Here is a 15,758-nt window from a genome sequence, read left to right on the forward strand (position 1 = left end):
GAGAGAGAGACACTGAGGAAGGAGAGAAAGAGGATGTAATGAAGAAAAGAAAGAAAAAGGAGGAAAGGAAAAGAAAGGCAGACACGAAAGGAGAGAGAGAAAGAAGAGGGAGTGAGGGGCCGAAGAAGGAAGGAAGAGGAGGAAAACAGACATGGAAAAAGTAAAGAAAGTGAGGAGAAAGGAGGAAAGATTGACACAGAGAACAGAGTGGAGAGAGAGACAGAGAGAAGACGAAAGGATAAAAGCCAAAAAATGAAGCACGAAAGCAGAGAAGAGGGACTGAATCGAGACCCTCGGGAGGGGGCAGTCCTGCCCGACTCCTCAGGCCGGCGGCCGCTGGGGCCTCACGTCCAGCTTGCTGTCCAGCTTCCTGTCCCTGCGCAGGCGCCCGTCTTTCCGGCCCTTCTTCTGGCTGGGGTTTCTCTCTGCAACGAGAGCACAGAGCATAGTTTCTGGGGCTGCAGGGTGAGTTTGGCCCTGGGAGGCCCCACAAACCTGAGAAGATGAGGGTGTCCACCCACTCCCCAACAACAGGGCTCAAAATAACATTTAGGTGCTGACCTTAAAACCACTCCTCAGAGTTTGAACTGCAGCGTAAGTTTCTCCGAAGCTGGCTGTTTAGGGGTGGAGGAGGGGCGGTGTTCACAGCCAGCCTGCTGGGGGGTCTGACCTGGCTGGGCCTTGAGGTGCCACAGGGCCCCAAGCAGGGCCCAGGGTGACCTGAGGGGCCCCATGTGCCCTCACTTCACAGTTTACAAGGCTCTTCTCTGGACACTCCACACATTTACCTGGGTTCCTGCACCAACTTCCCCACTCACCTTCCCGCCCACAGGCTCTGTCCTTCAACAACAACAATAATAGCAGCAGTTAGAGAGTGCTCACTGCATGCCAGCCACCGCTCCAAGTGCTTTATGTGTATTAGACTTGGTGACCCCTCATGACAGCCACGGGAGGTGGGCACAGCCTCACAGCCCCCATCTGACAGACATCACCCAGTTCCCACTGCGGGGAGGGGTGGGCTGGGATGCAAACTCCAGACCTAATTTTGGATCTCCATCCTGTCGTGCCCCCGCCCGGTCCCTGCTGGAGCTGGGGTGAGTTTCTGACAGAAGCATCTGATGTCTCACTTTCTCAGCTGAGGCAGCTGAGGCCCAGAGAGTGAAGACTTGCTCTGTGCCACAGCCTGGGCTGCAACTCCTGGCAAGTCCTGGGCGTTCCCTTCTAGGTGGCAAACTTGGGCAAAGGGGACAAATTGAGTGACCAGTAGCCAGACGGCCAGGAGGAGTGGACAGCGTTCTAGCAAGCAGGCTCCCTCCTTCTGGGATCCTCCCACCTAGAGAAAATCTAATGACAATAACTCTTTAAAAGTGCTCATGGAGGGCAGGGGCTGGCAAGCTGTGGCTGCGATTCCAGAGTGGGGCCTCAGACACTGGGAGGGGTGTGTGCGCTGGGTCTCCGGGGACTCCCTGCTCTGCTGGCTCCCCGGGGGCACCCTGCTCTGCTGCCTCTGAGACAAGGCAAGGACAGACCTTAAATCCACAGATCCCCCAGCCCAGAACAGCCCCAAACAGAAAACCTGGCCAAATCAGCCCTCAATAAACCCATTGCCTTCTTGTCGATTTCAATTCATAGACACCCTACAGGACAGAGTAGAACTGCCCCATAGGATTTCCAAGGCTGTAATCTTTACAGAAGCAGACAGCCACATCTTTCTCCCGTAGAGTGGCTGGTGGGTTCAAATCGCAGACCTTTTGGTTCACAGCTGAGTGCTTTAACCACTGCACCACCAGGGCCCTCAGCCCTCAGTAGAAGGTGTCAAATCACCGCACACTCATCAGAACACAGAAGGCCTTCCAGAAGCTTCACAAACAGGAGCGCTGCAACACCAGGGCAGTTTTCAAATGGAGCGCCCCACCCCACTCTCCACCCCACTCCTGGCTCTAGCCCTTAATGGTCCCACCGATAAGCCCTAAACCAAAGGCCTCCAATGTCCCTCGCTGGCCCCTGGAGACTTTGTGCCCTTTCCTTGAGGCACTTTACTGCCACCTGCTGGAAACGTGTTGCATTAACACACAAACCTAGTTCAGGTACAGGTGAATGGCGCCCCCTGGAGTTGCACAGCGCCCAACGTGGACACTCACAAGGGGCAGCCCTGGTTTCCACATCTCTGCGCAAGTCTCTCTATCTCACTCTCCCAGTCTCTGTCTCTCTTTCTCTGTCTGCCTCCCGCCAGGAGGGGAGAGCAGAAGGTGTCTTGGAGGTGGTAGACACCCGCAGACACCCAGGGCTGGGAGGAAGGACGCTGACGACCCTGTGGCTCCCTGTTACTCATTCAATGTCTCTGAGCTTCAGTTCCCTCATCTACAGAATGGGCAAGTAATAGCTCATCCCTCACAGGGTGGAGGTGGGGGGCAGCCTCCCAGCCCTGAGGCAGGGCAAGAGGAATCAGTCTAAAGGTGAGTCATGACAGCCCTGTTTGTAGGACCTGTCATCACAGCAACCCCAAAAGATAGGTAGAACGATTAGCTCCATTTTACAGATGAGGAAACTGAGGCACAGATAAGAGCAGGAACGGACTTGTCCCAGGTCACCTGAACCAGGCCCATGAGCTAAATCACCTTGCCACCAAAAAAAAAAAAAAATAGATGAGCCGTTCCAGCTTATTAAGCTCATTGTGGGCTAGGCGTGGTTGTAAATACTTCGCCTGGATGAATAACTCACCTCACCTCGCAGGGCCTTATGAGGTCAGTACTGTTCCTGTCGCCATTTTACAGATGAAGAAACTAATAAGGCACAGACAGGTTAAATGGCTTCCCGAGGTCACAAATGTTTATTGAGCACCTACTTAGTGCCAAGCACTATTGCAGTGCTGGGGATACAATGGTGAACAGATCAAGCAGAGATCTCTGACCTCCTGGAGCTGACTTCGTTGGGGAGAGACAGACACCAAGCAAAATAAGTAACAGTATATAAAATATGTTAGAAGGGATGAGTGTTATGGGGGAAAACAAAGCAGGAAAGGGAGAGATTTTCATTTCAGATAAGGAGGTAAACACTTCATGAATGTTTGCTACAGCTGCTCTTGTTGTTATTATCATCTGGGGGAGGAGCTTTCCTCTCTCGCTCTCCACAGCCTATCAGCTACCAGCTCTCAGTAGCCTTGAGAGTTGTAGTCCCAGTACCTAGTGCTGGAGAGAACTGTCTGTGTGTCTGTGTAGGCGGCACTTCTCTGGCCCTGGGGTATCTTAGTTTGTCTGGTCCCATCTCAACCCCTTTCCTATCCTCAACTGCCCACCACGACTCCCAGAGGCTCCTTCCTCTGCATTCCCAACCCCAACACCACAAGTCCTTCTGAAACTAGGGGTCTCCCCGAGTTCACATCCTCACTCCACCATGTCCCAGCTGTGCGCCTCGGGTGGCCTGTCTCCAGGTCCCTCACCCTTAACCATAACTCTAGATTCCTCTTTGCACACAGACCTACATTTGAATTCCAGGTCCACACTTTCCTAATTGACTCGACCTCTATGAACCTCTGTCTCCTCATCTGAAAAATGGGGATTATAATAATACCTACCTCATAGCGTTGTTGTGCAAATTAAATGAGTTAACAAATGTAGAGAATTTCACACCATGCCTGGCATGTAGTAGGTGCGCAGTTAAATTAGTGAATTCCATATTGTGACTTTATGGCTTCTTACCCACCATACTTCATGGCCTCTTTTCCCTTTAAATCAGTGGTACTCAGGGGGACTGTACTGCCCCCAGCGGTGCTTTAGAAAGCCATGTGATAATTTTGGTGGTCACAATGAATGGAGGTCCTGGTGGTATTCAGCCAAGAGGGGAACTGGGGGATCTAAGGAGGACAGTCCCCACAAAGAATTGTCTCCCATTCCAGCCAATTCTCTAACGTCCTGCCACATACTCACGTAGCTGAAAGATCTGCTTACAATGACCTGAGCTCAGAGCAAAGTTTCATGTGTAAAGGCCAAGTGTTTTTAAGCACTTGTCCCATTCACTGAGTTTTCTAGGACTTCCCATATCAATCAAGCAGCAATCAGACGGCTTGGTTGGGCTTTACTCTGAGCTGCTGACCCTTCGGGAAGTCGTGTTTCTGATGGCAGCGTGGCAGCGCAGTTGAAGCACTGACCATAGCTACCGCGGTCGCGGTGCTCGGACTTCTCTGCTGGAGCAACTGACCATGTGTTCTCTGGTGTGGTGGCCTGAGTGCTTCCATCATGGAATTTCTTTTATTTCTCTCTTATATTATAGTTAGGGTGCTGTATGGATTGTAAAAAAAAAAAAAAATGATGCGTGCAAGTGGGTTACATTAGCCATTAATTTCATTTCAGAATAGCGAAGAGGGCATTTCAAAATCCTTGTTATCACAAGGAAGCTGTCTGGGAGGGCTGGGAACTCCTGATGTAAAGGAAAAGTGGCATCTTCCCAACGTGTCTGGGACTGACTCCAGCAAGGAAGACCCTCCTTTGAAGGGACGCTGGAGAGAGCAGTGCTTAACCCAGCTGGAGGCATGGCCAATGGTGGCCTTGCAGGCGGCCTTACAGGTACTCTTTGTGGAGCAGTGCTCCAAGGCCCCAAAAGGTCACCTGCGGGTTCTGCCCACGAAGCCCCGTGTGCCCACCCTGGTGCTTACCTCCCGGACAGTGCCTCTGGATGGGGCATTTCCGTGACTCGGACAGCACCCGACAGGTTGCTGCCTCCTCCGTCCCGGCCCGGCTGGCCCCTCGGACCCGGGTCTCCACGCCCCAGGCTGAGCCGCAGGTCTTTCCGTTGTGACTGCAGGGGCTCCAGCTGCCCCAGGGACCCGGCTCACACTCCTCTGTGGGGTGGAGGGAGAGACAGACAGATGGACAGGGTCAGCTGGCAGGGAGTATCCTGCAGACCCACGGGTGAAGTCTGAGGGGTTCAGTTCCCTAAAGACACATACCACCTGCAAGGGATTCACGGTCTCCCACAAGGGGCAGAGGGGAGACATTTCACCAACTATTTCTAACCGCCTGGGATGGGAGCGCTAAGAAAGTGGGCACAGGCTGCTACTCTGGGAGGCCAGAAGCCAGAGTGACTGATTGTCTGGCTTTGAGGGGGAAGGCTTCCTGGAGAAGGTGACATTTGAGCTAAAGGGAGAGAGAGGAGTTCATTGGAGGAAACACATTCTAGGCAGGGGTACGAGGCCCTGGAGGCCTAGCCGACCATGTTTGAGAGACATAGAGTGGCTAGAGTAGGGGTCAAGGGAAGGCTCGGGAGGGGAGGGGAAGGGCAGCAGAGGGGGCTGGGAGGTCAGCTGGAGAAGCTCTCCAGGCCAGGACAAGGGGTTTGAACTTTATCACATTGCCCTGATCAACAGTAGAAGGTGGGAGCTATGCAGTGCTGTTATGAGGAAAAATAAGGTCATGGGCATAAAAAAGCTCTTTGTAGGGGCCACTTTAAAAATATATATATATATATATATATATATATTTGATTCTTTTAAGGGTCCTGAGAGGTAGGCAGAGACTAGGCGTAGCTATTAATACCCCTATTTGCAGATTAAGACACTGAGGTCTAGGGAAGGCAAGGGGCTTGTAGAACACAGCAAGTTCAAGATCCAGTGGGACCCAGAGAGAGGTCTCCAGACCTTAGAACAATGGTTCTTTGCTAGATGCATTCATTTGTCAAGTATAAATGGAGCACCTACTACGTGCCAGGCACGGTACTGGGTGCTGAGGCGCAGGGAACAAGACAGACCTCTACCTGTCTCCCGCAGTTCACCACCTAGAGAAGGCAGGCAAGGTGAGCGGGGGACTCAGTGTACACCTAGGGAAGCAGAGGTGGCTTGGGAGCCCAGAGGGGCAAGAGTCCAGCCTGGGGAAGTGGGAAGGCTTCCTGGAGGTGGAGACTCCCAAGCTGAGTCTCAAAGCTGGGCAGGGGTGGGGCGCAGGTAGTCAGGCACAGGGAGGGGCAGGAGGGAGAAATGCCCCAGGTGGAATAACCCCAGCAAAGCCCTGGGGTGACTCTGCCCTTGACACAGGCCTAGAGCCAGGGAAACTGGAGCATTGGCTCAAATGACGGAGGAGCAAAATGGTGGGGGTGGAGTGGCCAGCAGATGGTGATCAGTTCACACAAGGCCTAGGAGGGCTCTATCTGAGGGCAGAAGAGAAACATGGTCAGGTTGCTGTTTTGAAATAATTACTCTGGCTGTGGCGTGGGGCTGGAGGAAGTAAGACTTGAGGCAGAGAGATAGGCAGAGGGTGGGGAGAAGGCAGTGGGTGGGGTGGGGCAGGGAGAAGGCAGTGGTCACGCATGGAGTTGGTTTGCGAGCTCTTAGTCTGCTTTTTTTTCCCCTCCAAAGTTCTTTAGGCCACCAGACACATTATGTACTTATTCTCGTGTGTCTCTTCTGTCTCCCCACTAAAATGTCACATCCGCGAGGGCAGAGACGTCACTGATAAGTCCCCAGCACCTAGGACAGTGCCTGGCAGATAGTAGTGCTCAGTCAATATTTTCTGAGTAAATGATGAACAGGTTGGATGGGATGTAGGGTGAGGGAGAGGGAAGTGTCAATGATAAGGCACAACACCCCATGAGTCATGGAGCTGGTTATTGATAGAAAAAAACCCCGAGAAGAAGCACCAGGCTAGGGGTGGGCGGGTGGGGAGGGTGGGAAGGAGGCGTCCAGAGGGCAGGGCCTACTGCTTGAGGAGGGACGTGGCTGGGACAGTGAGTCAGGAGCCATTAGCTTTTGGACTGAGACTGCAAGCCCAGAGGGCATGTGTGAGCAGAGTAGCCATGGTTTAGGCAAGAATGCTGGGGAATGACCTCATGTCAGGGACCAACCACAGAAGATGAGCTCACAGAGGAGCCTGAAAAGGAACAGTCAGAAAAGAATTACAGTAGTAATAATAATGACAGTTAATTTTTATTGAGTGCTTAGTATGTGACAGTATTAAGTACTTGACATTGTACCAATTAATTAAATTATAACAATCCCCCATGAGGTAAGAGCTATCGTAATTTAATAAGGGGAGAAACTGAGGGACAGAGTGTTTAAGTGACTAGCACAAGGTCACTAGTGGGTAAATTTTAGACCTGGGATTCAAACCCAGGTCTGTCTTAGTCCAAAATCAGTGCTCTTCTTACCCTGCTGCCTCCCTCAATAGTAATAATGATGCCAATGTTAGTATTCGTAATAATGATTATGATGGTTCTAGTGCATTGAAGACTTACTATGTGCAGGTACCTGACACGGTGCTATTGAGCCTCCATCACCACGTGGCATTCTACTATGACTTCTTCTAGGTTTCCTGCTCCAGGAAGGGGCTGGAAGGGGGCAGGACTGGGCAGGGCAAGGAGGCCCCCACTCACCCTGGCACTCCCATGTGCTTTGATGGGCCACAGTGCCCAGCGGGCAGGTGGATAGACACTTTCCCTTATACAGGTAAAACAGCCTCTTGCACCGGATGCAGAAGTCCTGGCTGAAGCAGCTCTCGCATGTGGCCCCACATTCTGTAACAGAGCCAGGTACACCTTGGTGAGGATGGCTGCGAGGGGAGGCGTTGCTCTGAGGCTGCCTGAGGTGGGAGGGCCCTCTGAGTAGCCCCAGGCTCTGCAGCACTGGGATGAGGGCTCAGTACCTCCTTTGAAGCCCAGAGTTGCCCAAAGTCGAACTAGGCTGAGTATGAGAACTCTCTCATTTGAACTGAGACTCAGCGAGGGCAGGTGACATGTCCAAGGTAACATGGCTATTTTAATTTAAAGGTCAGGATTCCCTTTCTCATTTGAGCTGAGGCTCAGACAAGGCAAGTGACTTGCCCAAAGTTACACAGCAAATCTGAGCCTGAAGTGAGGATTCCCTGCTCCATTTCAGCCAAGGCTCAGAGATGGTAATGATTCGTCCCAAGCCACAGAAAACTTTAGTTAGGAGTTAGGACTCCTTTTCCCATTTGAGCTAGACCCAGACAGGGTGAGTGACTTGTCCAAGGTCACACAGCAAACTTCTAGGGTAGAAGTGAAGGTTCCCTGCCCCATTGGTACTGAAAACCAGAGAGGCACTAACTTGCCCAGGGCTGCAGGGTCAGCCTGGAACCAAGCAACTAGAATCTGGGCTCAGACTCACTTCACCTATTGCTGTGTTGGGGTAAGCTGGTGGGATGTGGGCCAGGGGCCCAGTGCTAGCACAGGACAGGGTGGAGCCACGTACTTTTGCACCTGTTGACTTCCTGGCCACGGACGCCGAAGTAGCCAGGGGGGCAGTCGTGCACGCACTTGCCGTACTGGCGGATGCCGTCTCGGCGGATGAACAGGAAGAGCCTCTGCTGGCAGGTGGAGCAGCCGTTCTCCTCAGAGCAGATGACACAGCCTGTGCAGTTTCCCCCTAGGCCCGTGCCCACTGCCAGCCAGACCAGGGGGGAAGGGCAGAGGAAAGGCGGAGAGAGATGGTCAGACTGTATGTGTGTGCAGCTAAGACTGTCTAACTGGGATCTTAACTGGACACATGGCCACCCAGACAAAAGACCACATTTTTCAGCTTCCCTTGCAGCTAGGTATGGTTGTGTGACCAAATTCTGGCCAATGGGATGGGATGAAGCAGTGTGTGCAACTTCTAGAGAGCTGCCTTAAAGGACAGGGGCATGCCCTCTGTCATTTCTTCATCCTGTTGGGTGGAATGTGAACGTGATGGCTGGAGCACAAGCAGCCATCTTGGATCATGAAGTGGAAGCCATGTGCTGAGGATGGTGGAGAAATAAGATAAAAAGCACCTGGGTCCTTGAGAAAGGTAGACTACTGTACCAGCCTGGGGTGCCTGTGTAGACTGTTACATGAGAGACAGAAAAATGTCTTTTTTGTTTAAACCATTTTTATTTGGAATTTTCTGTCACTCACAAATTTCATTTTTACTAAAACTGTGTATTTTTGAGTGTATGAGGGTTCCACATGCATGTAGGGGTGGGGTGAAACCCTCGTGCTTTGGCTTGGTTTCTGAACAATACTCCATTCCTCACCATCCCCATCATCAAATGCTCCCACGCCAGTTGCTGTCGAGTCAACTCTGACTCATGGTGACCCCACGTGTGTCAGAGTAGAACCGTGCTTCATAGGGTTTTCAATATATAATTTTTTGGAAGTAGGTCACCAGGCCTTTCTTCTGAGGTGCCTCAGGGTGGACTCAAACTGCAAATCTTTCGGTCTGTAGCCTAGTGGGTTAACTGCACCACTCAAGGACTCCTGCAGTGTGATGGAATGTTTTATATGGCCTTTCTTGCCATGGTCTTGTAACTTCCACCAAACGAATGGGTGGGACCATGCTAAATAAGGTATATGGAACCCTAAAGAGGGGACTGGTCAGTTCTGCCATCCCTCTGGGCTTGAAATGAGCCATCCCAGAGGTGGGAAAGGAGACGATCCCACCACCACCAAGGAAAAACAGCCAGGAGTGGAACGTTTCCTTTGGACCTGGGATCCCTGCACTGAGAGGCTCCCAGAACCAGCAGACAGAGAGAGAAAGAGAGAGAGCTGAAGATAGTGAGAAGAAGTGGCAGAGAAATTGTGGCAGGAGAGTCTAGCAGGAGACGGTGCATTGGGCTTCCTGGCCCACAGAGCGAGAAAGCTGAGTGCCTTTGGGCAGGAAGCTTGCTGGAAGAGTAGGGTGCCTCCAGGCACTTATTGGCAGAACTGAAAGAGCTTTGTGACACTTGCCTGAGCAAGTTAGCTGCTGAGGGGCCAGGGATAGGTGTGCTTGTGGCACAGCTGGGAAGAGGCTGTCCTGATGGAAGACCTATATCCTGACTGTTCCTGAGCCTGTATTGTAACCTATTACTTCCCTGATAAACCCCATAATCATGAGTATTGTCTGTGAGTTCTGTGTGTCATTGCAATGAATTATCAAACCCGGCACAGAAGTAGAGAGTGCCGTGGGAGGGAAGGTTGGTGTCAGAACTGGTAAAGATGGCGGAGGGAGGAGGTATGTTTGACCTCCGCCTCACAGGAATCAGCCGTGGGCTGTTGATCTTGATTCTCCTTCCCACTTGTGAAGTTAGAGGAGGTCAGATACCGCCCCCCATGCCATTTTTCCCAAGTGCTCCCACCATCATCAAATGCATCAAGTTAAGGGGGAGGGAATTATTTGTTGCCCCAGAATTGGCAACCAGGACCTAAAAACGGGGAGAAAGAGGTGGGATATAACTTAGAATTAGAATCTAAAGAAAACCCCTCCAAGCCTCATAAGGAATCCCTGCTACCCTGACCATCTCCTCAGAACCCCTAATTAAGCTGACCACGTAAAGAGAGGGGCTCATAGGAGTTAGGAGTTGTCAGCCTATGGAGGGGGGATTTCTGTGGCTTTTCCCTCTGTTCTCAACCCCCCAAACCAAATGAGGGGAGATCCAAGAGAACTGTTCACACGAATGGGGATGTCTGTAAGAAGGGGTGACCAGCATCTCATGCCCTGGCTGGACATCAGCTTGTGTGACAATCCTGCAGATCTGGCCCCTTCCCTCGCCTGTTTGAACAGAGAAAGGCGACCAGGAGAGAGCGGGGCAAAGCTGAGAGGGGCGACAGCAGTAGAAGAGGTGGGATATTAACTGGGCACTGTTAAAAAGTAACTATAAGCATCTATCAAGTGCATCGATGCACTTCCTTTGTGGCAAGGATGAGGGAGCTCACAGTGGCAAGGGAACGCCTTAGAAGTAGCCACGCTTAGACGGTATTGCTGCTGCCTTGAAGAGAAGGCTGGTGCTGGCAGAGGTGGCCCAGCAGTAAGAGGCAGCAGGGGAGACCACTGGGGGTGGGAGCTGGGGGTGGTCAGAGGAGGTGGAGATGGGACTAGTGGGGGCGTCTTCATAGTACCTCCCCCAGCACTCACCCCTACTCCCATGAAAGACAAACGTCTGGATGTGGGGGCCACAGTCACCCAACAGAGAACAAAGAACTGTGCCCTTGTCCCTGAATCCCTCCATTCTGTCTCCACCCTGGAGAAGCTAGACCTCCAAGGGAGGGAAGGGGAAGAACAAAAGCTCAGAGCAGGCCTCCTCACTCCAAGTCCTTCAAGCTGGGCTGTGCTCGCAGAGGGAGGGAGGTCAGCATTAAACTGGCTCAGAGACAGAAGCTGTAAACTTGAATTAGAGTGGAGTGGACTTTTTGGTACCTGAAAGTGACCGGGTGTCATTAAGGGATAGGAAAGGACACGGTAGCTTCTTAGAGACAGCATCTAGGAAAACATTAAACTGTTTCATATTTATGCCCCATCACGGTTGACTGTGTAATAAACTGGTTACACACTTTGGCTCACCTCAGCCCTATGACCACCCAGCAGGGACATTCTTGACTCTCTAATCCCCCGTCCCCTGTTCCTATTGGTGCCCATCGTCCCTTTAGAGGAATTCCCTCTGTGTGGGGTCCCAGCGAAGGGCAAATCCTCGTCCTGCCCCCCAAACAGAAATGAAGGAGGCCTGGCCATTCTACAATTTTGCAGTGGGTGGGTCCTGACTGAAGCCTGGCCAATCAAATACTCCTGTGACCCCGAGTCCTGGGTGTGGGACACAAAGAGCAAGGGACGAGTGAGGACAAGGTTCATGGTGGTGGCAGAGCAGGCTCCCCTAGACTAGGCCAGGGCCTTTGGGTTGCCCCTCCCTACCCCCTGCTCTCTGAGGAGTACTGCCATTTTCCAAGCCTGGTCCTCCAGCCTCCCTCCATTCTGTGAGCCCCCAAATCCCACCAATGACTCCCGTTTCTGTTGTTTGCAACCAAGAACCCTGAGTGACCCAGGCAGAGACCTATTGAGAGATACAGTAACGGACACATACTCTGGGATCCTGCCCGAAGGTAGTAAGGAAGGGTAGCAACACCCTCATTGCTCCAGGGAAGAGAAATTGCAACAGGAGAGCAGAGTAAGGGCGTTTTGTGTTTCTAAAGCTGTACACCTGGCAGGAAGGAGTCCTGGTGGCGCAGTGATTAAGCGCTCGGCTACTAACCAAAATGTCGGCAGTTCAAACCCACCAGCTGCTCTGAGGGAGAAAGATGTGGCAGTCTGCTTCCATAAAGATTATAGCCTCAGAAACTGTATGGGGCAGTTCTACTCTGTCCCATGGGGTCTCTATGAGTTGGAATCGACTGGATGGCAATGGGTAGACCTGGCAGGAGCCTGAGGGCAGAGAGAACATGTGATGTCACAAGAGGGATTCCCGGGCCCAAGGAGAGAGAACGTGACAGAGAAATGAACAGGGCCCAAACTTTCCACTCAACTGGCAGAAAATTTAAATTCTGATGATATCTAGGGATGGTAAGGATGAAAGGAAACTTTGACCTCAATAGGATTGGAAAAATCCAGCAATGTCTAGTAAAATTGAGGATATCCTTTTCTAGACATAGTAATTTGGCTTCTAGGTATAAACCCTAGAGCAGTGGTTCTCAGACTACAGCATCCGCATCCCCTGGAGGGCTTGTAAAACACAGATTGCTGGGCTCCACCCTAAAGGTTCCAACTCACTAGGTCTGAGGTGGGGCCTGAGATATGCATTTCTAATAGGTTTGCAGGTAATGCTGATGCTGCTGGTCCAGGGCCTATACTTTGAGAACCCTTGGTCTAGAGAAACTCTTGCATATGTACACAAAGTGACATGTACAGAGATGTGTATTGCAGCATTATTTAATAGCAAACGCTTGCTAAAAGCTAACCAGCTATCAAAAGGATAGATAAATACATTGTGGTCTACAACCCAGCCATGAGAAATGACTGAAGTAGAATTATGGTTATCAAAATAATAATAATAATAATACACCGTGACCAAGTGGGATTCATACCAGGATGCAAGGATGGTTCAACATTAGAAAATCAATCAATGTAATTCACCAGATGAATAAAACAAAGGAAAAGAATCACAAAATCATCTCAATTGATGCAGAAAAGGCATTTGATAAAGTCCAACACCTATTCTAGATAAAAACTCTCAGCAAAATAGGAATAGAAGGCAAATTCCTAAAATAATTAAGGGCATGTATACAAAACCAACAGCCAACATTATTCTCAATGGAGAGAGACTGAAAACATTCCCCCTGAGAATGGGAACTAGACAAGGGTGCCCTTTATCACAACTTTTATTCAATATTGTGCTGAAAGTCCTAGCTAGAGCAATAAAGCAAGATAGGGAACTAAAAGGCATCCAAATTGGCAAGGAAGAAGTAAAACTATCCCTATTAGCAGATGAGATGATCCCATACATAGAAAATCCCAGAGACTGTACAAGAAAGCTACTGGAACTAAGAGAAGGATTTAGCAAAGTGGCAGGATACAAGATTAACATACGAAAATCAGTTGAATTCCTCTACACTAACCAAGAGAACTCTAAAAAGGACATCAGGAAAACAATACCACTTAAAACTGCCCACCAAAAGATAAAATACTTGGGAATAAACCTAACCAGGGACGTAAAAGACTTATGCAAAGAAAGCTACAAAACACTACTGCAAGAAACCAAAAGAGACCTGCGTAAATGGAAAAACATATCATGCTCATGGATAGGAAGACTTAACATTGTGAAAATGATGATGCTACCCAAAGCAATCTACAGAGATAATGCAATCCCAATTCAAATTCCAACAACATTCTTTTTTTTTTTTTGCTTTAGGTGAAAGTTTACAGCTCAAGTTAATTTCTCATTCAAAAATTTATACACACAAAATTCCTCAACATAATAAAGGGCATTTATACAAAGCGAACAGCCAACATCATCCTAATGGAGAGACTTTGAAAGCATTCCCCTTGAGAACGGGAACCAGACAAGGATGCCCTTCATCACCACTCTTATTCAACATTGTGCTGGAGGTCCTAGCCAGAGCAATTAGGCTAGAAAAAGAGATAAAGGGCATCCAAATTGGTAAGGAAGAAGTACAAATATCCCTATTTGCAGATGATATGATCTTATACACAGAAAACTCCAAAGAATCCACAAGAAAACTACTGAAACTAATAGATTTCAGCAAAGTATCAGGATACAAGATAAACATACAGAAATCAGCTGGATTCCTCTACACCAACAAAGAGAACTTCCAAGGGGAAATCACCAAATCAATATCATTTACAATAGCTCCCAAGAAGATAAAATACTTAGGAATAAATCTAACCAGGGGGTAAAATACCTATACAAAGAAAACTACAAGACACTACTGCAAGAAACCAAAAGAGACCTGCGTAAGTGGAAAACCGTATCTTGCTCATGGGTAGGAAGGAAGACTTTACATTGTGAAAATGTCAGTTCTACCCAAAGTGATCTACAGATACTGATACAATGCAATCTTGATCCAAATTCCAATGGAATTTTTTAATGAGATAGAGAAACAAATCACCAACTTCTTATGGAAAGGGAAGAGGCCCCGGGTAAGTAAAGCATTACTCAAGAAGAAGAACAAAGTGGGAGGCCTCACACTACCTGATTTTAGAACCTATTATACCACCATGGTAGTCAAAACAGCCTGGTACTGGCACAACAACAGATACATAGACCAATGGAATAGAATTGAGAATCCAGATGTAAATTTATCCACCTATGAGCAGCTGATATTTGACAAAGGCCCGAAGTCCATTAAATGGGGAAAAGACAGTCTCTTTAACAAATGGTGCTGGCATAACTGGATATCCATCTGCAAAAAAATGAAACAAAACCCATACCTCACACCATGCACAAAAACTGACTCAAAATGGATCAAAGACCTAAATATAAAATTTAAAAAAAAAAAAAAAGGGACAACGCTAGGAGCTCTAATACAGGGCATAAACAGAATACAAACCATAAGTAACAATGCACAAACACCAGAAGAGAAACTAGATAACTGGGAGCTCCTAAAAATCAAACACTTATGCTCATCAGAGGACTTCACCAAAAAAGTAAAAAGACAACTTACAGACTGGGAAAAATATTTTGGCTACGATATATCCTATAAGGGTCTAATCTCTAAATTTTATAAGATGCTGCAAAACTTCAACAACAAAAAGACAAATAACCCAATTAAAAAATGGGCAAAGGATATGAACAGGCACTTCGCCAAAGAAGACATTCAGGCGGCTAAGAGATACATAAGGAAATGCTCATGATCATTAGCCATTAGAGAAATGCAAATAAAAACAACAATGAGATACCATCTCACTCAACAAGGCTAGCATTAATCCAAAAAACATAAAATAATAAATGTTGGACAGGTTGTGGAGAGACTGGAACACTTATACACTGTTGGTGGGAATGTAAAATGGTACAACCACTTTGGAAATTGATTTGGCACTTACTTAAAAAGCTAGAAATAGAAGTACCATATGATCTAACAATCCCACTTCTTGGACTGTATCTTAGAGAAATAAGAGCCATCACATGAATAGATACATGCGCACCCATATTCATTGTAGCACTGTTCACAATAGCCAAAAGATGGAAACAACCTAGGTGCCTGCCCATCAGTAGATGAATAGATAAACAAATTATGGTATATTCACACAATGGAATACTCACAATAATAAAGAACACCGATGAACCCACGAAACATAACATGGCGGAATCTGGAAGGCATTATGCTGAGTGAATTTAGTCAGTGGCAAAAAGACAAATATTGTATGAGACCACTATTATAAGAACTCAAGAAAAAGTTTAAACACAGAAGAAAACATTCTTTGATGCTTATGAGGGTGGGAGGGAGAGAGAGGGGTATCACTAACTAGATAGTAGACAAGAATTATCTTAGGTGAAGGGAAGGACAACACACACTACAGGGGAAGTCAGCAC

The 15,758-nt window shown here is 48.8% G+C and overlaps 1 protein-coding gene across 1 annotated transcript in view; it reads right to left on the reverse strand.

The window, feature by feature from the left end:
* Nucleotides 1-293: 293 nt before the first annotated feature.
* Nucleotides 294-15,758, reverse strand: part of RSPO4 (R-spondin 4) — a 62,991-nt gene continuing 47,526 nt past the window's right edge. Inside the window, exons 2-4 of the mRNA XM_012559579.1 lie at nucleotides 8,195-8,383; nucleotides 7,360-7,500; nucleotides 294-425 (exon numbers count right to left, since the gene is read on the reverse strand). Of these exons, the coding sequence (XP_012415033.1) occupies nucleotides 322-425; nucleotides 7,360-7,500; nucleotides 8,195-8,383 (434 nt within the window). The 3' untranslated portion in view covers nucleotides 294-321. The remainder of the gene's footprint in view (nucleotides 426-7,359; nucleotides 7,501-8,194; nucleotides 8,384-15,758) is intronic.

The sequence above is a fragment of the Trichechus manatus genome, unplaced genomic scaffold (genome assembly GCF_000243295.1).
Source record: "Trichechus manatus latirostris isolate Lorelei unplaced genomic scaffold, TriManLat1.0 scaffold00008, whole genome shotgun sequence".
Classification (NCBI taxonomy): domain Eukaryota; kingdom Metazoa; phylum Chordata; class Mammalia; order Sirenia; family Trichechidae; genus Trichechus; species Trichechus manatus.